Raw genomic sequence first — 23668 nt, 5'->3', positions numbered from 1 at the left:
ACCTCTCTATGGTTTCAGCGCGCCCCGGAGGCGGGTGGGCGGAGCGTGGCGAGGGAAGAACGGCCGGCGCCGGCGCGCGGCGCCTCCGCCAACGGTCGCCGTGGCGACCGCGTTGTGTGGCGGGGGCGGGAGGAGGGATCGGTGCGCGGCCATTGGTGGGCGGGGGCGGTGCGAGGGCGTGGCGAGCGTTGGCGCAACGACCGCAGGCGGCGAAGGGCCGCGGCGGGATGGAGCGGCGGTCGAGGGAGAGCCCCCTCCGCTCCGGGGCTCCCCCGGAGCCGCCCCCGGGCACCCCCCGCCCCCCGCCATCCCCCCCGCAGGGGCAGGACATGGGCCCCCTCGGGGTGCTGCACATCAAAGTCGAGGAGCCCGAGCCGGAGGAGGGAGATCCCCCGGGCTGCCGCGGGGACAGCAAAGGGGCAGGGGGCGAGTTCAGGTGCTCCCCAGCTCCGGGGCAGGGCGAAGGGGAGTCCCGCGGCGCCATCGGGAGTGAAAGGGACCATGAAAGGGGCAGCGGAGAAAGCCGGACCGGGGTGACGGTGCTGGAGAAGATGGGGAATGGGAAGGAGCCCTGGAGAGAAAGTGCTGTCAAAGCGGAGCCGTCTGTCACGGCCTTTGAGGCCTGCAGGGTGAAGATGGAAAAGGACGATGCCCCGGCTGCCTCCCCGGGTGGCCTTGCTCACACCAGCACCAACGAGGGCAAGGCGCAGCTGTGTGAGGGGTTTGGGACCCTCCCTGAAGATCTGAAGGTCCCAGTTGTGCTTCACCCCTTACCCCCTGGCACCCTCATACAGATCCAAGGCCCTCTGCCATCAGAGCTGATCCATGTGACTAAAGTGCCGGTGAAACAAGTGCCGCTTAAAATGCAGTCTTTACTGCAGCCTTCAGTAAAGATTGAAACCAAAAACGTTCCCCTCACAGTACTGCCCTCCGATTCAGGTACTATGTTAAGAGCACACAGCTGACAGGTTATCGGCTAGGAGGACACAAGTGGAAAGGTCGTGTTGGAGAGCCATCCCTTTGGATAGGCTGCAGTTTGTACAACTCTCTTCTTCCGTGTAAGACGGAAACACACGGGTGCCCAGAGTTCTCTAGGGGTTTGTTAAAATCAATGCAGTTTTGTCGACTTGCTCCCTGACTACATTGCACTGAGTTGTGATTGCAAGTTTAAGGTCAGGAATCTGCTTGATTTTTAAAGCTATGAAACATTCATACACCTCTCTTGAGGAAAATTTGGACATGTTAAATGAGGAACATTTTGAAACAGCTGGATTAGAAGCTTACTTTTTTTGAAAGATACCTAGGCTTTCAAAATTAGTGACTTAAAGTGAGATCTTAAAGACTAGAAGACTTTTGCACTTTATTGATAATGTGGAAGAGTTAATTTCTAAGCCTTTTTCAGAAAGGAAATTGCTTGCTCAGGGATCAGATGTGAGGGGTCTGGGGCTCATCATGTCAATTTAAATGCAGTCTGTGTTTACAAAGAGTCAAAGCTGGGTGTCATGTGGCAGTCATTTGGTAACACGGGTTCCTCCAGCAAAATGAGTGTCCAAATCTGAGAAAAGAGCAAGAGAGGAAAAAAAACCCCAAACATCCAGAAACCCAGAACAGTGACAACCTCAGCTGAGAAGCCAGGGACTGCACGGGTGTGGGACTAGACTGCCATACCATCATTAGATCTGGTCCCTGCAGTGTTAGGGCTTTGAATACTTAGTTCTGGTGGTGATGACAAATTTGCAGTGATACAGTCTATGCTATACAATGTTTAGTTTATAAATTCATAAGTTTATAAATTCATAAGAATTTATAATCTAGCCAAATGAAAACCAAAACAGTGTGCTGGTAGTCCATATGTTTCATTTTTTTTCTTAAATATGTGTAACAAAAGCCAGGTAAATGATTCCTTATGCAGTGGTTCAGTGAAGGTTAGTGGAGGATACTCCCTTAGCCTTAGTTATTTTTCTAGGAACTGCTCTTCAAATGTTCATTGAGTTTCATGTGTTCCAAAGCTCTAGTGATTCTTTTGACTGTTGCCAAATATCCTCTTGATGTACTATTGAATGTGTTGCATCTATTGCCTGGAAGATGATAATCTTTCCTCGTTTTGTTGCATAGGTATGCCAGATACTCCATTTAGCAAGGACAAAAGTGGCCATGTAAAGCGTCCAATGAACGCATTTATGGTGTGGGCTAGGATTCATCGGCCCGCTCTAGCAAAAGCTAACCCAGCTGCCAATAATGCAGAAATCAGCGTTCAGCTTGGATTGGAGTGGAGCAAACTGACTGAAGAGCAGAAGCAGCCCTATTATGATGAAGCTCAGAAAATAAAACAAAGACACAGAGAGGAATTTCCTGGTAAACATGTATTTATTTACCTGAATGCTTTAGAAGTGCAAGATTTTTTGAAAAATGGATCTCTTTCATTAAAGCAAGTAATAGAGTTAGAAAAAAATTACAAAAAATTTCAAGCACACAGTCCTTCTGTCAGCTTTCTAGTGCCTGAAAGCATTATTAATTTTTTAAAGCATCCAAAATGATGTTTCATCCTTCATAGCCTCTAATATTTCTTATGGTCTTAGACCACGACAGCTACAGCACTCTTCTGAATGCTTTAGCAGTCTAATGGCCAGATACTGAGTTTATTGTGAACATGGCCTGCTGCATCATCTTACATGCTCCAGAAAGAGCTGCTCAGGTGGCCTGTGGTGACACATGCATCCATTCCTTAAAAGCAGGAAAGGGAAATGCCACAGGAAGCACAAACGGCATTGTATTCTGTGGGATTTTTCAACGTGTAGACTTGGGATTCCCAAATAACAGTGTGGAAGATGTTGTTTCTCAGCCTTTTGTCAAAAGGGTTAAAAATTTGTACCCTTAACAAATTCATTTCTCCATAACACTGGCAGTTCAATAAAACAGAACATAAGTACTTTAAAGACTTTTTTTAAAAGCTGTTGAGATACCAGGTGTCATGATCCTTTCTCTCTCTGTTGTCATAATCCTGCTAGTTCATGATTATGGCTAATCCTGGTAAACAAGATCTGACGAATCTGCTATAAACAAGCAAAAGATAAGAGTAGCACTCTCCCTCTCTCCTTGCACCCGTCAAAAAAAATTAAAGGTTTTCTTTAAAGTAGCATTAAGAGTTAGCCTGTGTAAGAAACAAAACTGCATAGTGTAAATTCATAATATATTTATGTATCTGTTAGTGTTTGGTTAATGTTCTAGGTCAAAGGCAAACATACTCCTCCAAAATCTATACAGGATTCCTAGTGGGTCGTATTTTCCATTGTCTCTTGTAACCTGCAGGTATATGTGAGACTTAAGGGGTTAAGGAAACAATCAGGAAAGATCCACATTTTGAATACAGTCATGGTTTTCTTCTGCACTGCTCATGGTACAGTTCTCCTTAACATGCTTTCCTCAGCTGTGCCACGTCACTCCCCACTGTTCTGTATTTTTGTCTCACAAACAGTTATGATTTTGTAACATAAAACCAATGCCCAAATATGTCCATTTTATTTCCACCTCTGATAAAATGCCCCATTTGCTAGCTCACTGAAACAAATGGAGTTTTGCCATTGACTGTAGAAGCAGGTTTTGGACTCTTTTTTTTTTTTTATGTACTTCAGAATTACAGATATCATAGCTTTACATAAAGAATGAGACCATCCCAAAAATTGCATGTCTGCATCTTTTTTCGTCTCTGACAGGTTGGGTTTATCAACCACGACCAGGCAAAAGGAAGCGTTTTCCACTGCCTGTCTCTGCTGTATTTTCCAGCACTTCTCAGAGTATCATCCCTACAAATCCAGCTGGCATTTGTCCCTTCCAGTCACCTGCTTACTCTCTTGTCATCCCCAATGTTAAGAACAGTATTGGACATCCAGCCTGTGAGTTTTCAGTACTGAATGATTTTAAAAATTCAGAATTTACCTATTGTAGTGAAAGTTATACGTATGGTAGCGTAGATGTAGTTAAAACAAGTTTTCAGTCTTTCTTGACACCAGTGTTTCTATCAGTCCTCCTCTGCACTGCACCTCTGCCTCCGAGTCTCTACCTACTGTTTCCTCAGCCTCTTAAATTCTTCTGGCTTCTTCATTGCCCACAGATCCCCACTGTTGTCTTTGTAGCTCCTGGTTACCTCCTGCTACCTCTTGGTCTTTTTGGATCCCTAATACTCAACACTTGCTTTCTGTTAAGCTACAGCTGTTTCTTTTTCTTGTTCTGTCTCCACCTCACATGTATCTTACATCACCAGCTCTAACTGCACTAGTGCTCAACCCCGCCCTACTAAGCCTGAAAAAGCTCCTGAGCTTCATCCATGGCACCTCCACGCTGATGTCAGTGTTCCTTGGTAGTGAGGGCACCATTGCTCTAGAGCAAATGCTCAGCAACTTAGACTGCTTACAAGAGACAGCAGACAGAATTGTCAACAAGGTCATCAGAAAGGAAGTTAGTAGGGTGTTAATAAGTTGTGTGCTGCAATATTAAAGCTGTCACTAAATCTGAAGAATAAATTTTTCATTTGCACTTTTTCCATGTATAGTTACTTAAGTATCTATGCACACCTGGCACAGTTCTATATGTAGTTGTTATGAACTTGGACATGCCCACAGTTTGAGCATACATAGCTCAGCTTTTATACAAACAAAAACATAGTTACAGAAGGAATGCATGAAAAAGTTGCACTTAACATGGAAGTATCCTACTTTTTATAAGAAGTCAATAAGGGCAGTGAAATAGGGTGTAGTACGAGAGCCCACAGTCAGGTATAATAGCTGACCTGCCTGTTTTGTAGTGAAAGCTCTGGCTCTGTCAGTGCACGGATAGTGGATTTCAACAACAAATATCTTAGATCCAGGCAATGGCATTTTTCCCTGAAAGCATGCTGATAAGGGCTGCTCTATTTGTAATGAGACAAGAAATTGAAATGCCTGTTTCTGCTGTGTGGTAATATTCAGAGATGTAAAAGAGAACACTCAGCTTTGTTCTGGTGAAGTTCTGAGTTAGTGAGGCGATCCTTTCTCAAATCCTTCTGTAAATTTGACTGAATAAAGTATTTTTTGTTTTCTTACCCTAGTATATTTTATAATGTTATGTTGTCCTCAGATGCTACTATGTTTCATTCCAGAGTTTACTAACCTATTGTGGTTGAAATGATTCTTAAATACAAACTGTAAAAATCTAGACACATTTAAGTCCTGCTGACTTGGAATTTAGACTCTTAGACTAGGTAGTGGGGTTTGAAAATACTTATGCAATGTGTTTTGAAATCCTTCTGTATAAAGGATTATATTCTTCTTCTGTTCTTCGTCCTTCTGTTGACGTGTGGTTTGAAAGTGTACATTCAAGTGTATGTTCTGCAAAATGTTTCAAAGTGAAATTGGCTAGCGGGAACATTCATTGGTGAAACAAATAAGGAAACATATTGGAGAGTAGGGTGTTTTAACTGTTGCTACTGCTCCTCACTGCTGCTTTGGCACCACACAGATTTGTCAAGAATTTGGTTCACTCCAACTCAACTAGTAGACTTGGGAGGTCTTCAGAGCTTCAGGTGCTAAATGCACGCTCCAACCCCATTCTGTGCCCATATCAGGACAAGAAGCAGCCTTCACCAGTCTCACAGCATTAACACTCACTGGCCAATTCCTTCTTCTTTCACCCTTGGGTTTCTGTAGAAGGAAGCTTGAACGTGTGGGCTCCAAACCCATCTGTCAGAACGCATGTAGGCCGAGTGGTATATGACTGTGAGTTGCAGGGAAGTAATGCTAAAAAGTGTTTTGGGGGAAATGGTTCTGTCTCTGGCTGTGGTTTGCTACACTGCTGTTTATGAAAGCTCTTATTCTATTCATGTCTGATAAATAACTGTTCTGTTTCCTAAAGGTGAAGCTCCTTCTGCCATCCATCTGCCGGCTTCTTCCATTCAACATGCTGGTCCAATTACTGTTTTCCAGACTACTAGTGCAAGCACCACATCATTGGCTGTTCCAGCTCCAACCCTGCCCCTGCGCCCTGTAATTTCACCACAGCACTTTGCTGAACCTGCTCAGACAGCCGCTCTCGATGTATCATCTGGGCTCAATTGCTCTCTGAAGACACCTACACCAGTTTTCATTGAGAGCTTCAGCAGAAACCTAAGTAGCATAACCACCACTAATGGCATATTTTCTGTCTCTAATAGCGAGCCCCCAAAGGAGTACCCAGGGGTTTCTATTTTTCCTAGAGGTGTACCTCTTCCCCAGGCTACCCCTATTCTTCACTCACATCTCTATCAGTCTCCCCCCATTGGTCAGCCGGCCAGTCTGTTTGGAGTACCTCCTCGGTTTTCATTTTTCCACCCTTACTTTGTACCTGGACCTCACTATTTCCCCTCAAGGTAATGAAACCCTTCATTTCAATATCAGTAAGAACAAATGCTAAAAAGCAGAGAGTCTTTCGACTTACAGAAAGCAGATGGAGCATTCAGAAGGAAAGGTGCCCTTGCCTTCCTATAGCTCCTGTGTGGTGGGACCTGCTGGCCTGACGCTGCTCATAATATATGCTCAGTTATTGAAGGCTCCATAGTCCTATTGCCGTAATTGGCACTCCCAAGCCCACAGTAAATAGAAGTATCTTCTCTCCACCTTATGCAAGTTGATTTCTACAGAAGAGCATTAGGTAGAGCTAGTGTAAATAAATTTTGAAAATGATCAGATAGAATTAAAGTAGGTGGGTGAGATGTCTCCTGGGTACTATGATTGCAGCTGTCATAACTACCAATATTTCTGAAATCCAGCCTGGTGGGAAATGTCTTCAGAATTCTTATATAAGTAGTAGTTCCTACTTTTTCTTTTCCAGTCTCTGGGCAGTTAATCAGAAATCACCTAATCAAAGAACCTAGAGGCTAACACATGTAATATCCCATGGGTATTTCCTAAGCTAAGCATGCACAGAAAGCACCAGTGCCCTCCCAGCAGCAGGTGTGCTGCTCAAACGCAAGAATTCTGATGGCCTTCTCATGCTTATTCTTTGTAAGGCATCATTTTTCTTTCATGACTGTGCAATATCAAACATAACATTATTATGACTATTAGACTTAAATTCTGCCCCTTTATACTCTGCTCATTCCTACTAATAGCAACAACCAATATGTTCCGATGGCAATAAGACTACCTGGTCATAAATCATGGCTGATGATGACTCATAAAACTCAAAAGAACTTTATGAGCTGCTAAGTGCAGTACAAGATATTTCTATTTTTGAGGTCCTTTAAAGAAATGCAGGACACATATTCCCAAAATTGCTAAAGACAAAACTTTGCTTAGCCCTTGGTCTCTGAAATGAGTCAGTTTTGTGAGGCCTCTGAGGGAGAGGAGTGTTCTTGTACCATAAAAGACTGTTCTGAGTTCACACATTGACGGACTTCTGAAGGCTGCCAGCTTTGCTAATGCCAGGATCTTTCTAATACAATGATTTATAAGTTCACATTCCTATAAACTCATTTCTTGCATACAAGAATCATAATTTCTGAGTAGCACTGACAGTGCAAATGTATGTACGCAGATTTATGCACTAAAAATTTCAATATTAGATAGGAAAGATGAATAGTCTCCTTGAAACCTCAATAAACATTGTATCAATGTCTTTATAAGGTCTGCACTTTAGAGCTCTGTTACTTGTTCACATACTTTCTTTTCTTAATAATGTAGCGAATTTCTGTAACACTATGTAAATTACAATACCTGTGTCATCCTGCATCAGAATAAAAATTCAAACTTCTGACACTGGAGGAATACAGTTACATTTGGCATAGTAACTTCCTGCAATCTACTATGTGGTTGCTTTTTAAAAATTTGTCACTGTACATTCTTTAAACAGTAACATTGACAACCACATATTGGGCACAAGCATCCTCTGTCAGTTCTCCTGTTTAATAACCATGTAACAGATGCAAGAGTTCACTCAAAAGAATAAATAGCAGCATTTTACACCAGCTCTGTCACAAATTTTGGCATACAGAAATAACACAAACTGACTTTTGATGCTTTGGTTTACTATTCTGAGCATGCCAGTTAACATACTGCAGGCTGATCAGATGCTGGTTTATCCATGATATTATTTCATTGATAAACACAATGGGGTTTGTGTTTGTTCTCAAAGCAATGTCATGCGTATATCTAGCATGAAGAGGTGCATATGCACAGATGCGGAATCTCTGCATGACTCTTGTTATGGCCCTAGTGTTTGAATAAGGCATGGTTTTGAAGTATGTGTGTTTTGAATATTTCAACAGGATAAGCTGACTAGCATAGAACATTAGTGTCATTCTGTTTTTCTTAGCTGAATGGAAGTCCAGGCAATCCGCATTTCTGAAAGCCAACTTTCAATCTCTCTCATTGCAGCACATGCCCATTCAGCCGACCTCCATTTGGCTATGGGAATTTCTCCAGCTCAGTGCCTGAATGCCTTGGCTTTTATGAAGACAGGTGCCAAAGACAGGAGGTGATGTTTTCAGCTCTGGATGGAGACTGTCCTTTCCAGGAATACCCAGAAGAAAGTATATGTGAGAACAACCGCAGCTGTGAGAGCCTTGAAGCAGCGTCCAGTCACAGCAGCTGCAATGAGGAGCGGTATTTAAGCCCCCTACCACAGCTGGATATTGGAGCCTTGGAGGAGGTTTTGTCAGCCACCCCATCCACTCCCTCCAGCATCCACCTAATCAATGTAACTGACAGTGACGAGGAAGAATTAAAGTTGTTGCGAGAATTGTAATTTTTAAAACAAATTATAATCCAGAGAAATATTATAGAATGGGAAATAAATGTTTTCCTCAACACCATCTTTTCAGTCAGTACATTCAATGGAAAACCTATGGAGCTTGAGCGAGCTGTACAGGTCATTTTGAAGAGTCTGATGATCTGTTTGTATTTTGAGAGCTCATGTACAGATCTGGGGAGGTCAAAAGCCTCTGGAGTTTCACCTGCTTCATCAGGGTGCTGCTTGGGCTCTAGCTCAGGAAAGCACTTATATAGGAATTCAGCTCTAAGCATGTGATAATGTGCTTTCCTGAGGAGAGATGTGTTTAAGCACATCCTTTTAATGCCAAAAAAGACATTTTGATGGTATTTGCTATAATTTTGTAGGTATTACTTTAGGAGTTTTAGCAAGTGAAATAATTCTGGTTTATGACCGTAATGTAATTCCTGCTGCAGTAAAATATTTTAAGGCCTGAAGAGTGAAGTCAAGAATGATTCTGCAATGCTTTATATTTTTCCTTTGATGAGACAGTTTTAAGTTTAATTTGGTTAATTTTTAACTGTAGTCTGTATTTGTGGTACAACTGCTATATAACACACTGAAAATTTAGCTCAGTTTCAGTAATATCTTGGTCTGCAATCAGTTCCATTAATAAAAGTGGGATTGTCCAGAAGGTATGGTGAGGCATGCTAGTACCCCTAGAGAGGAAAATGGATCGGATCTGGCCCTGTGACTTACACTAGTGAGCTGTGACTTGATCCCTTAGTACTGTAAAGAATTCTCCAGAGAATACCAAATTCTTTGAAGAATATCAAAGGCTTTTAATTGAGAGAATATCTGTGCTGAACTCAGAGAGTAATGAAATTCAAAATTTTTTGGCCAAAATTTGTAATTTATGTTACTAACTTTTTTTTTCCTCCCCTGTTTTGTGGAATAGAGGGTCATTTTCTTCTGGGAATCCTGTTATTTTGCTGTTGTTGTATTTGAATAAACTCACCTGAGCAATGTCTCGCTAGTGCTTCATTTTAAGTCATGGACATTGAACTGAGTGGGGACAGGTCAATCTTAATTCATGTAAGTCTCAGATTTACTGTGCAGCTAAGCTGCACATGCCTAGAATGATGAGCTGAAGTCAGTTTTTCACACAATTTGGGCTACTAATAGTAGTGTGTATATATATGTGTGTGTGTATTTATATTTATAATTATGTAAACCCAGCTACCACAAAAATATGGGAAGAGCTGAAAGCCATGGGTAGAGAAGTCCATCCATGCTGGTCTGCCAGAGGATGCTAAGGAATGATTCAGAGGAAGCTAGATGATTGACCATCTCATATAGGACGTCCTGTATTTTATGGGTTATCACACTGGATCTGTTGGACCCTGAGCGTCCTGAGCCTGAACCTGAGGCTAAGGCCCCCTATATCCATTGAGACCACATTATTGATAAAGACAGGTACAAATGACATTTCCATATGCCTCAAGAACTAGTCCTAAATCAGTGTAGAGTAGATATCCTCTGGGTTCTTTGCATTTTAAGTTTTCCGTCTTATATCAACATTTTTATGCCCTTCTGTTTCTGTGCGATCATAACTCCATTTTCCAAGTCCAAGACCAAAACCTCTCTTTTGAGAACTACTGCATTTTGTAGTTAAAGAACACAAAAGCATGAGTAAATCCTGTCCGCCCTACACATTGCAACTGTGTAGTAAACAGACCCCTGCTCCCACTACATCTGCAATGCAGATGAATCATTAAGAGGGAAGTCTTATAAATAGTAGAAAATGCCTGTTCATTTCTAAATTATCTTCTCACTGAAAGCTGATCTGGACTGCAGGAATGCATGCGGGCAAATGTACTAATTCCTACACAAGTATGTTTCGGGGCATAAACCAGCTGTTTGTGGGATTGTTCTCTAAGTCTAACTTTCCTCTTCTCCCATTTTTCTTTCTATACACTATGGAGTAGGGTATAAGACATATTTCAATGCACCATAATCTAGAATGGTTGCTTGCCATTGATAATACAAATTTACTTCCTCCTATATGGGGTGTCCAGCACTGTTTGAAGGGAGGTGTCTCAGAGCTGTTCGGTTGTACCCTGTGCTTGTTGTGAACCTGGTACTGATAGCTCACAGTGAGCTTCAGTAGGTTGAGGGATTCAGCATTTGCTGCACAGCATCTGTCTGCTAATGGGACCTTTGCTGTTCGTGTAGGAAAACACAGTATTATACCCTCAGCAGATATCTGTTCTGTTTAATACCACTAAAGCCAGAAGAAGAGAAGACTGAGGTTTAACACATCCTGGATATATTAATGGGAAACAAAATGTAGGGCTGATCCCTCCTTCCCTTCCAGCTAGAGCTGAAGTCCTGAATCAGTCATACGGCATCTGCAGGTCTGCGGCATTGGACCCAGCCCTCAGCTGAGCTCACTTGAAGACTATTGTGTCTTGTCTACAGTAGGAGTGGAAATTATACGAACACCCCATCCAGACCTGGCTTCCTCTGATTCATTCCTTAGCATGCTCTGGCAGCCCTTCATGGGGGAATTCTCTTGTGGCAGAATAGGTTTTTAGCTCCCATTTCTAGGTCATTTTCAGCCCACCTTTGAACTTACCTCCTAAATGCAGATTCCTGAAGTGCCAAGTATCTGTGCTATTATTTCTCCCCTTGAAACACGTGAAGTGGGTCGTAGGCAGGGCCAGTCCCATGGCAACTGTGTGCCCTCCTCATGGCAGGGCAGAGGGTATTTGAGATGTGACAGAGACATATTCTACTCTCTTATAAGCTATTTTTTTTTTATTCTTTCTCTGCTTTTTACCTTAATCCAAACTAAATGCTTCTCTAAATGCACGCTTCTCAACTTCAAAAACAAATCAGGTGTGGACTTTCCAAACAACGTTTGTTTTTCTCCTGCTGCTATAAAAGTCTAAAGACATTTAGCAGTGCTTCCCGGTGCGTCACTGCCTATGGCTATCCATTTGCAGAGATGAGTTTCTTCTCCAAAGTTACTGGACAGTTTTATGGATTGGATGTTATTAAAAGCCCTTGTCATTATATCTGTTCCCCTTCTCTTACAAGAATAACCTTCTTCAATATAATCACTGTTGTGTTGGAGAAGTTTGCAGGCAGCGTGGAGAGGACTACAGTGCCTTACATGTACCAATACAGTTAAAAAGATGCAACCTGTCTGCATATACAGTCTCCTACCATTAAGTTCACTTGCCTGTAGGAATGAAGCAAAAGTAGCAGCAGTGACCCACCCTTTAAAAAAAGCATAGAGAGTGCTTTGATATTATTTCACTAACAGCACATCGGGACAAGCCCGTGTCTAGTACCTGATCATCTTACAGCACTTCTCCCTCTTTGGCAGCACAGCTGCTCTAGGGCTCTTCCAAGTATTCCTGCTGTCCTACATGGGTGGTGGAAAACCAAAGCTAAACAGAAGATTCTGTGTCAGCCAAAGCTGTTCTCAACCATTAAGACTCCAAATAATGAAGTTCACTGTTAAATCACTGGTTCCCTTCATGGATTCACAGCCTTCCTCCTTTGATCATTTCAAGCGATCTGAAGGAGAAAAATGTTCTGAAAAACGGAAGATTTCACATTCCACTCAAGTCAGCCAAAGACACAAAATTTCTTTGATCAGTGCGAGTGTCTGAAACGCAGAGGTTAGGCAGGACAAAAAGTCTTCTACCTTCTTCCTGCTAAGGCTTTGATTCTTGGTAACATTTTCTCCAGTGGCAGCAGGAGTCTTTTCAGAGCAGTTTGTTCAACAACCTTTCCCATTTCTGAAGAGACAGTTCCAATGAAATATTACTGAGCTTTTAGTCTGATACATGTCTGAGTCATTCTCTGCTTAAGTCTGTTTCTTTAGCAGGCGTTGTCCTCTGTAGGTCTACCTTTCTAGGTGGCTAACTCCTAAATTGCTATGAACATAATGAGACATCATAATCTTTTGCTTCCCAGCTAACAACAATAGTGTTCAACCATCTTGCAAACTGTCGAGTTAGGGCAGAAATCCCACTGCAAAAGCATTTGCATCAGCTTTGCCCTGGGGAAACTAAACACCTAATTTTCAAACCTAGTGAACAACCACATGCACCAATACTTTCTCTGGGTGCTGCATGGAGGCTGCAGCTAATCAGTACGTCCACCCCTTGATCACAGGGGATGCAGTAGATAAGGGAACAGAGCCCAGATTTCCAAATTCCCAGCTGATACTTTTAATCAGGCAGTTGGGATCCTGGAGGAAATGAGTCTGAGTCTGTGTAATTCCTAGATAACTGAAAGCCTGACCTTGCTCTGTGAATCAGGCAAATGTCCCATTGACTTTGGTAAGAGCTTTTTGAAGAGATGGGTACAGGCAGGATCTGACTCACCCTGTGCCAGAGGCAGGTAGCGTTACAGCATCTGAGCACTGTTAATAAGGCTAGAATATCCCGAATCTTTCCATGCAACAACGTCTCAGCAATGTAAGTGATATAGCATATACAGAGAGATTCAACTATATATAACTGCACAGTCTGTGGTTATATTTTTATAGAGGGAGTTTCTGGTGATTATAAATTAAGATATCAATTCTCATATTACCGAGACCCAAAGATAAAAATATCACTATATAACAAATGCAAATACTGCATGTATTTCATTTTTATGGTACTTGAATGCTGACAAAAATTACAAGCAGATAGTTATTGGCCTAAGTATTTTAACAATCTTAAAATAAGGCTCTTTTTATTCCATTTTATGCTTTTTTTGAGCTGATCTTCTTTTAGAGAAATGTATGGAGCAGTCCCTGTGAAGATTGTTGTACTGAGAAGTTCGTGACAATCTTTCAGTGCAACTATACATGTTCCTCATTAAAGTATTTTTTTTCCTTTGGGTAGACAGAAATTTTATGCAGAGATGAAAGCAGAATAGCTAGATTTGTGTCTAAATTTGGCTTGCATTTTTACTTATTTATAATAAAGGCATCAACAATAGTGCCATTGTTTTCTTCTATATTACAGGCAGCTATAAATAATGGGGGAGTTCACAAAAATTTCAAGGTTTCCCTTCAGGATACCCCATGTGATTAGAAAAGAGGTGAAATCTGGTCCCTGGATTTTTGCTCTGGGAAATAACATGGTTCGGTTGTGTGAAGAAAATTTGTGACCTGTCTGTGGTCAGGTAAAATGTCATTTACCGGCTCATCCTGATGATTCCCTCTGGGTGTCCCCAGGACGTCCTAGCTTTCTTCTGTCAGAGTGATATCAGGAATAAACTGACCTTCACAAGATCACAAAGGTTCAGTGTATGAAGTGCTGGGGGACAAAGGGGACATGTATGAAAGTCATAAACCAAAATGATATCTGCAAATGGAAACAGTCACATTTCCTTTGGGCAACAGTGGCAGGAGTCAGCAAAGACCTTTAGTAAAAGAGAGCTCAGTGGTTTCAATAGCATAAATAAACCTCTGGACAAGAGACAAAATCATTAGTATTATCTAGCAAACCTTTATTCTAAATGGAGTATTAATTTCCTATCAGCCTGATTTACCGATACACTCTGAGACGTAGCCAGGTGCAAATTCTCCTCGTTTCTTAAGTTGGTTTCCTGGTGGTTCACCTACACAGGCACTTTAAGTATAGAGATAGAGATGAATGGGAAGGGCTGTATGGATAATGCAGATCAATGGCTGGCTGAAGAGTATGACTAAGAGGTAATGCCTTTTCCTGCCACTCTGAGCCGACCCCATAAAAACGCGTGTCAGCCCGGCCTCGCAGCCTTGCTAGTGTTGCTGCAGTTGAGCTGGCTGGGAGTCACAGCAGAAGTAATCTGACATAAGGGAAGGCAGTTGCTTTTCATGGCTTCAGCGTGTGCAAGGAGCATCTACAGCACCACAGAGCTCACGTGTTTGCAGCTGGTAACCTCAGCACCGCCCCACTAACTTCTGCGCTCCTCTCCTGGTGCGACCCTGAGCCACGCTGGCTAACCCAGCAGCGAGGCACTGCATCTGGCAGTCCTCTGGGTGCTCATCCCCCTGAAGGGCAGAGGACTGGCAAAGAGATGATGTGTGGACCCTTAAGGATGCAGGAGAAGACAGGGATGCTCCTTTGGGAGCCTCGTGGGAGTGAGTGGATATCTCTGAAGGGCAGCACAGGGAATATGAGCTGTGGGTGCTTCCAAGCCCTTCCCCAGCTCCTCCATCTGTCTTAAGGGGAGAGGTGCAGTCAGCCAGCACCTGGTCACTTCTGCCCATTTATACGGGCACGATAAATTTCAGCCTATAACCCTTCAGCCGTCCATTCAGGGGCAATGCATTGCCCGGGAGCAGGGGGATTTAGGATGCCTCTGGAAACATGGGGTTCAGCCATGAAGGGTTTGATGGCATTACACATAAATATAACAAATAAATAAACAAACAACTAAAGCCATAGCACCGCTCCTACAGGAGCCTCTTGACTCTGATTTGGCTGCTGCCCTCCACCAGGTCTCCCCTCCTTGCTAGCTTTTGAGGCACAATGGATTTCCGTGCTAGCAACAGAGCTGGGGGGCCAGGTTTTGCAGGGGGAGCCCCGGAAAGGCGCTCAGCCTTCCCTCCATCCCTGGGTGCCGGGGGGACAGCCCAGCCCAGCCCAGCCCAGCCCCACAGCCCCGCCCCGCAGGGCAGAGCCGCTCTTGCCCCCGGGGTGCACCCCGAGGTGCTGCCCGGGGTGGGGTGGAGGAAGAAGAGGAGGAGACACCCCCACCCCCCCGGCCGGGGGCTGCAGGGGCGGATTTCGGGGCGGTGGTGGGAGGAGAAAGCCGCGCCGGGCGGTTTTATACAGCGGGGCGGCGGCGGCGGAGCACCGTCTCCTGCCCGGAGCCATGCGGGGCCGGGGGCTGCTCTGCGGCATCGCCCTCTCGCTGCTGCTGCGGCCGCCGCCCCGTGAGTGCGGGGTCCCCCCCACCCTGCACGAGTGCCTCTGGCTGCCTGAGCCCCCGGGGAGGGAGGGAGGGGGGGTGGATGGGGGATCCTCCTGCTTCCCCTACAGCCAGCGCAGCGCTCTCCCCTCCCGCCCCGGCTTCGTGTTCTTTAGCTCCCGGGGGTGCGGATGGGGTCGGGGTGGTGAGCGGCTCCTTTTGTGTCTCCCCAGCGGGAGGAGCCGCCGGCGCGGAGCGGCAGCCCGAGGTGGTGGTGCCGCGCTGGGCAGCCCTGGGGAGCCCCAGCAGCGAGAAGGTAGGTCGCGCCCAGCGCTTTATTTATATTTCCTTTTCAAACCTCCGTATCGTTTCCAGGGAGAGGAACGATGTCGCGGTTAGCACAGGACCTCGCGATGTGCGTTTGGGGTTTTTTTTGGCTAAACTGAGCTGCGTGACAAAGCCGCAGGGATGAGCCAGGGAGCCCGTCTGCAGTGTGGGGGGCTGCTGCAGCTCCGCCGAACCCCGAGTGGGCTGGGGGAGGGCTGGGGGAGGGCTGGGGGAGGGCTGGGTGAAGGCTGGGTGAGAGCTGGGTGAGGGCTGGGTGAGCGGGCTGGCGCATCTCGGGTGCTGAGCGTGAGACCGCTCCTGGCCACCTGCATTCACCTGTGCAAAAGGTTTGTAATGGCCTGCCCTCTCTCATGCCTTAAAGCCTAGACCAAATCTACCTGACCTATATGTCTGTAAAAGGGGAGCGAGGCAGTACAATCAGGGAGCAATCAAATAGAGGTGTCTGCTTTAGGAGGAGATGAATCCCAGCTATGAGGGTGCATCACTAAGAAAAGCCAACCAGCAGCTCAGGTGTGTCTAACTGAGTCTTAGACACAGTATGTATCGATGTAGGTCTCACCCCCACTTCTACGTGGATGGATGAAGTGGTGTGTCTGTAGCCTGCAGCCACTCTGAGAACCGCTGGGGTACCAGACTTAAACATCAACCACAAACCACAGTTCAACTTCCTAGCATTTGCGTTGCCACAATCAAGAAGTTATCAGTTGCATAATCAAATGAAAGAGGAAAATCCAGATGGCGTTATTTATGTTGTGAACCAGAAAAAGGGAAGCTGCAGCGTTATACTGAAGAAAACTCATGGCATCTCCCCATAAGTGGTGTTATTTTCAGGTTTATGTCCTCTCTATATGAGACTTTCTAAACTTTTTATTGTGTCAGATTAAAACAAAAAAGCTACAATGACTCTCTCATGACCTTAATTCTCTTTAAAATGTCCTTGCAGTGCTGCCTCAAAGTTTTGGTTCTCTCTATTCTTGATAGTGATACAAATACATCTGGACAGCATTTCCCCTTATAGAAATCTGCTGGGTCTCAGGGGTCGTACTTGGTTTGTTTCAGGCAAGTTCCTGTTGGCTCCAAAACCAGTGTTAGCAAAGCTTACGTACAGCTGGGATATTTCAGTTACACAGCAATTGATGGACTCTGAAGTAGTGGGATTATTGAAGGAGAAGGGAAAGCATTATTAGGAACAATGATGTTTGCACAACCTTTGTGAAGAGACGCTCATAACACCCCCCCCCCCCCCAGTTATGGAAAAGGCAACCTCTGTTGACACATTAGCAAGACAACAGACCTACCCTGAGACTTACTGAGCACCTGTGATTCAGTAAACTAAACTCAGCCCCTTGGAATTGGCCGTTGTTGTATATATTAAATGCATTAACTTGTTTTGCATCATCTGTGTGGGCCTGGTGCGATGTCCTGGAAACTGAAGGAAAGATGAACAAAACCCAGAATAGGAGCAAGGAGCTGATGAAAGGAGAAGTTTGTAACTGGGCTTGGGATTGATGCAGCGGCAGCCAAGCGTGTCTCTGGGATGACAGCTCTTTCAACAGAACATCTTATTCAGTCAGCCTTGCTCTCTTTTGCTTTCAGTTGATCTGTGCTGCAAAATCCCCTCCAACACTGAATTAGGAAATAGTATGGGTTGATCATCTCACCAGTTTTTATGATTTTTTTTTTTTATTTCAGCTGAATAAAGAAGTCTGTTCTTATCAAATGGGTTATTTCTCTTCTGGGGAGTTTATTCATCCATTTCCTTTACGAGAAATCACTCAGACTCAGAAATCCCCAGCTGACATTAGCTTGTGGTCCTTCTTTGAGGGAGGTAAAACTGGAGACCTCCAGAGGCCCTTCTTGTTGGGCCTCAAGAAGGTATATTCTATACTTTCAGTCTCTTGAATGATTTTTTTTTTTAAATATTGGGTTTAGTGTATGCATTTGCCATTGCACTAAGAAATTAGGGTCCTTTCTGTTAACACCAGTAGGCCTTGGGGAGCCGGCTGTCCTGTGTCCTCGTTCGGAGCTGTAGGCAGATTGCAAACTAGGGCTGTGCCCACGTGCTTGAACACACTAGAAAGTTGCTGTTGTGGTTTCCAGTCCCTTGGCAGCCTGGGACTAATCCAAGAGCAGCTGTGAAATACTGTCTGAACAACGGCTAGAGCCTAAAGATGTCGAAGGGACCCTGCTGTGTGCATCTTACTGGCATTTTCTGGGAGTAAAGGAATTTTGTGAAAATCTCTTTGAGGCATCATTCCTCTTGTCCTGAAATAGGCTCCTAAAAATGCCATTTGCTGCTGGGATTACGAGGGAAGCTTTGGTTAACTATAGTAGTGTATAGTAGTATATATAGTCATATATTTGACTTGTAAACCTCTGGGGCAAGCTGGGATGTCCTGTGATGTGGTCCTGAGCATGGTGTACAGGGGAAGGGGGTGCAGTGCATCTCTCCCACCCAGCTGTATCTCCAGGCACTCCAGCATCAGGACTTGCTGCCATGTCTGAGCCCATCCTTCCCCCTGAGACACCAGGGTCACCAGCTCAGGTATGGCATCCCACTAGTGTGCCTGTACTGCTTCCCGGCTCTGCACCAGCATGGCTGTGCCATGGGGATGCAGGAGTGTGCCTGGAGCTGGGAGCCACCACAGTCCGTCCCTTCCCTTCCCCAGCACTCTGGGTCTGAAGGTTAAAGCCCTCCCCTGTGGAGGAAGGCGAGGAGTGGTTTAAGATCAGCTGCAATTTCCAGGGGAACAATTTGCGTTTCTGGATGTGTTCATAATTGTGATGATGTATGAGTAACAGGCACCGTCTCTTTTGCACGCAGCATCCATTCAGAGCTGAAGTTAAGATAAAGGCAGAAGGCCAGGAGCTCATCTTGGAATTGGAGAAAAATGGGTAAGTGTGCTTGTGCCTTGCATTTTGACTTGTGGTCTCACTAAAATAATGAGTAAGATTACAGTGAAGTCAACAGGAAAACCTCCACTGACTTCAACAGGGATTTGATAAAGACAGGATGAGGAAGTCCTTTTCTGGATTTCAAGGTTATTCCAGGTCCGAGTCCCCGCTGGTGTTCATCAGCCAAGCAGTGCTGACTGTAACAGAGCTTTGTCAGCAAAAAGGAGACGGTGACCTGGGCCTCACTGTGTAAACTTATTTTTGCATCATAATTCTTACTACATTAACTAGAAAATGTTGCTGATATGAAGTGCACTATTTACCAAATGGCTTAAAGTCAGTGTGACTCTAATGAGGATTTCATTTGCTGTGATCCGAAGAGCTCCTGCTCCATTTCCTAGGAGAAACAATCTGACAGTTTCAATTCCATTAGTGCCCTTCATGCTAAAGTAGACCAAAAAAATGCTTTTGCATCAACTGAAATGCAACCCTCTCTCAGGCACGATACAGCAATGCTGTGTGATATCATAGGGCGTGATGTGTATTGAATTCAGCAGGAGATTAAGGCAGGCAGAAGGATTCTTGTCTGGAGGCTTGTTCCAGAGGCTTTCTGCCCAGTGAGTGCATTAGTTTCCAGTGGCGGAACAGCAGCTGGAAATTTAGCTGCAAGAGGTTTGTCTTTGCTAAGAAGTCCACTTGCACTGTTTGTGTTTTGTTTATTTTTAAATGGGTATGAAGATTTATCTATGGAAACACAACCAAATGCTTATCTACTAGACCCAGTAGGAATAATAACCTTGGAATAATGACCCTGGTTATATTTTAAATGTATTGTATGGACATCCCAACCACAGAGCTTCGGGGCTCAGCTTTCCCCCTGAAAGACTGAAGTATCAGAAGATCTCATTAGTTCTGATGGCAGTGCATAAACCTAAATGATATTCAGGGCATTTTGGAGGAAAACCAGATTTTTCTTGGCACTGTCTGCAGTAAAGACTGAAATCTGATGGCTGATGAAAGGCAACTACACCTTACGAGGTGTTTTCTGTAATAGCCCACATAAGCTACTGGGAGTTTCAGAGCTGCAAAAGCTGAACACGTTTCCCAGGCAGTCATGCACCTGTGTAGAGCTAAACAGGAACAGCTACAAATTCTGTGTGTTTTGGCATCTCTCAGCTGGGAAAATAGAGAAGTGGTAGAAGAGACCAGCACCATAAGCACTGCTAACTCAGTCCTGTCTAATGCAGGAAAAATAGCTGTTTCTGACGACTGGTCAGCAGTGCCAGGCTCCGAACTGAACCTGGAAGCAGCGTAACTGCTAGAGCTGCTGGCGGTCTCCTTCCTGGTGGAAGGACTGTCAGGTCTTGCATATTCTGCAATTGCTATGCAAAGGTGAATTTATTTCTGGCACAGGAGATGCTGGCAAGAGCAGGGATCCTTGCTGAATTAATCCATTTGTGCTCCGAGCATGATGCTGTAAACTCCAGGTGCCTTGCCGGAGCGGTGCTGTGCTATTTTCAGTGCAGACAAACTCATTGCTGGTGTTAGTAAACAGAATTATAATAACAGAAGGTTTCTATTGTGTTTATTTCCTGAAATGCATTTTCATTCATTGAGAGGTATGCACACAGGCTTAAGCATGCGCACACACTTCCACTGCGGGGTGAATCGCCTTACTAGGACTGATGAAATAACAGCAAGTGGTTTGGAGTTTTTTATTTGTATTTTCTGTGGAAAATGCAAGTGATTCATGGATAGCAGTGCTTCACGTGGGAGTCTTGCCAGGCCTCAAGTCCTTGTTCAAGAAAGGTGATGGCATGATCCCAAAATGCTAGTTTGAACTTGATTAGATGAGAGGCTCTGGAGAGCCACCACTTTTCAGAGACTTGTGAAGGTGCAGAAGTAGTTTAGAGACACCCTAAAGAAGGAGAAATGATGAAGCAAACAAAAACATAAAGTCCATGGGAGCTCTGTGGATGCTGTAATTATCAGCAGCTGTAGAATACTTCTAAGTCAATGAGAACTGCTTCTCCTTCTCAAAGCGTGCGGTGAGGTAGAGTCCAGCTCGGCTCCTCAGGTTCCTGCTTCCCAGCCTGGAGTCACTCCCCAGCACCCAGGAGCTCACCACTGCTATTGCCTATCCTATAGGGGAACATGAGGTTCTAGCTCAGGTTTGGGGTACTGAGTAGTTGCAGCATCAGGGACTTCTTCTCTGAAGGGTTTGTTGGGCACCCAGACAACGGGAGAGAAGTTGAAATCCCCCAAGTGGGAAGCGTCCCTTCAAAGCTGTCTGAAACCTGACTGCTCCTGATTTCGAGTTCACATGGAACTGGGTATAACAAAACTGCAGTTTTAAGGAAGGTACTTTGGGGCTTTTTAATTCAAAGTGAGCCCCGGAGTTCTGGGTCATTTAATTGATCCAGTTTAGAGGAGCCTCTGGAAACCAGCTTTGCTGCCGAGGTTGGTGCTCTGCTCCCCCTCTGTCCCACCCACCTGGCTCCTGTTGTCCTCTCATAACCATGTCCTGGCCTTCTGTTGCTCAATGAAAGCATGGAATGATGGACGTCCACAGGGTCTGGTTGGGATATGATTTACCAAGTGGTTCCCAAAGCTAGAAGGGAGATATGCCAAGCTAGTGAAACTGTTGTAAGTGGTGTTCTTGGTAGATTAGGCAGCCTCATTACACATTCACCACTCTCCTCATGGGGATACAAAGCTGATGAGAATATGAGCTTGCTTTGAAAGGAGAGGAAAAAGTCATCATCTGTACGGCTTTGGAAGGGATGCACCAGCTTTGAAAGAAACGTGCTGTTCTCAATATGTGGAAGAAATGTTCACACCCTGCCTGTGATTTCATATTCCGTGTGAAAAGGACACTGCGTTCATCCACAGAAGTGAAACACAGATATTATTGCATATCTTTCTTCAGAACTGTGCACAACTCTGTATTTTGTAATAAGATCAGCACACGTCTGAGTATGGGCTTCATATATTTACGAATACAATTATTGCATTAGCAGTTAACATAATATTGCATTATTTCCTGTTCAGGCATTTGATAAGAAGGCGGAACCACACTGTAGTTCCAAGCAGAGTTCACAACACTATTAACATTTCTGAGTAACGACAAAAGTATATCCCCCAAACGACACAAGCTTGTTTTAAATGACTCAAAACCATGTCCTGCAGCTGCAGGATTGGAAAGCTCAAAGCTGCACAAACAACAAATATATGGAGAGATGCCTATAAAGCAGCTTTAAATTTGGCTGGGGCTTAGGAACGGAAGAATCTGAGCTGCAAACCTTGGATGAAAAGTGACTTTTTTAAAAAGTCATTTGCATTTGTTAATAAAAAGCAGCTTTGAGCTGAGCAGGGAGGGGATGCTGAGACGCTCTGAATGTGTGTGGCAGCGCTGCCTGGTGCGAGCCTTTTCTTTCTAGCGAAGAGGAGAGCTCATATTTGCAGAGCAGAAACCTGCATGGAATTTGTCTTCTCACTGAGTGCAGGAAAAGTATCAACAAAACTTTCCTCCCTCTTCTCTTCCTCTTTGTGTCTCTCATGGGGAGAGCAGACTTGGGAAAGGCCCTCTCAGCTGCAAGGGGTAGTGGAGGCTTCTCCAGGGGTGAATCCCATGGGCAGTGTGGGGCACAGCTGCATGTTTTAGCTGCGTATTTTGGCTGCTGCCCGCCCGCAGCAGCCGTGATGGCGTGGGGCACTTGGTGGCAGAGCCCCAATGGACATACGCAGCAACTGGCTGAGGACGCTGTGAATAAAGTCCAAAGCTCATCTGGTCTGACCTCGGGAGCAATCCAGATAGTTATTTTTAGGCAACTGGATCTGATAGGGAGCAGTATCATTTCCAATCTCTTCTGGCCCCGCCTGGGTAGGTGACAAGCACTCCAGCCCTGCTTGATGCTCTCAGTGGTGCGATAAGAGATCTGTATGTCACTTCTATTTCACCGTTTCCTGCTTTTGCTCATTTCCAGGGCCTCTTCTACCAGCTGAGTGAGGAAGAGGGGAGGTTGCTGCCCACCTCCAAGCAGGAAGGTTATATGAGATTATTCCACTGATGGGCTGCACATCATCAGTGTCTAATGGGCTTCCTGCATGGGGAGGGGGTAAGGGTTATGTAGAGAAGGGAAATTGAGTTTATCCTGCTCTACTGCCTCTTAGAGTCATCAGAAAAACAGGGTTGGGACTTGGAAAGCCATAGCTGCTCTTCAGCCTCCTGATTCCCTTGGGATATTCAGTGATTTCTCTGTGTGGGGCAGGGAGGAAGAGACGAGGAAATGGAGCCCTTTAAATCTTTTGCTCCCTGACTCATTATCAGCCAGTTTCCCATTTATTTCATTTCCTTTTTCCTCTCCAGGCAGCTTTTTATGGTTCCCATTGGTAAGCCAAGGGGCCACGTGACAAATTTTCCTTGGGTCCTGTAACATGATTTACACAGTGAATGTCACAGATGGTGCGGATGGCAAAAGAGGATGGAGAGTCTTTACCCTGTGATATTTTCCGAGGCATTACAAATAGCTAGTTTAATTCCACCTCAATAGCTGGGAAGCTACTTTTTCTTTCCAAACTGCTGCTATTCACACAATAAATATGTTCTCAGATATATCAGCAAAGGCTCTTGAGGAAGGGAGCTTAAGAGCTCCAGGCTTCGTCTGGATGAAACTCACCAAGAAAAAAAATTTTGGATTTCATTGATTTGATGAGGTGCCAGGTTTTGGCTGGAATCTCTGATTTCCCACTAGTGGTGGATATGGAAGCCTGCCTGCTCGCGTTGTCATGGGTCTGG

The 23668-nt window shown here is 44.7% G+C and overlaps 2 protein-coding genes across 2 annotated transcripts in view; both read left to right on the top strand.

The window, feature by feature from the left end:
* Nucleotides 1–227: 227 nt before the first annotated feature.
* SOX30 (SRY-box transcription factor 30) lies at nucleotides 228–8754 on the top strand. Its single transcript, XM_009817563.2, has 5 exons — nucleotides 228–939; nucleotides 2116–2355; nucleotides 3714–3893; nucleotides 5887–6379; nucleotides 8385–8754. Exons 1-5 carry the CDS (start codon nucleotides 228–230, stop codon nucleotides 8752–8754), a joined length of 1995 nt encoding a protein of 664 aa, XP_009815865.2.
* A 6837-nt stretch (nucleotides 8755–15591) lies between these two features.
* Nucleotides 15592–23668, top strand: part of ADAM19 (ADAM metallopeptidase domain 19) — a 34909-nt gene continuing 26832 nt past the window's right edge. Inside the window, exons 1-3 of the mRNA XM_059825652.1 lie at nucleotides 15592–15652; nucleotides 15870–15943; nucleotides 18800–18870. Of these exons, the coding sequence (XP_059681635.1) occupies nucleotides 15592–15652; nucleotides 15870–15943; nucleotides 18800–18870 (206 nt within the window). The remainder of the gene's footprint in view (nucleotides 15653–15869; nucleotides 15944–18799; nucleotides 18871–23668) is intronic.

This window comes from Gavia stellata, chromosome 16, assembly GCF_030936135.1.
Source record: "Gavia stellata isolate bGavSte3 chromosome 16, bGavSte3.hap2, whole genome shotgun sequence".
In the NCBI taxonomy this organism is placed as follows: Eukaryota; Metazoa; Chordata; class Aves; order Gaviiformes; family Gaviidae; genus Gavia; species Gavia stellata.
Note: the sequence above shows the minus strand (reverse complement) of the source record. Positions and strands in the feature narration are given on the sequence as shown.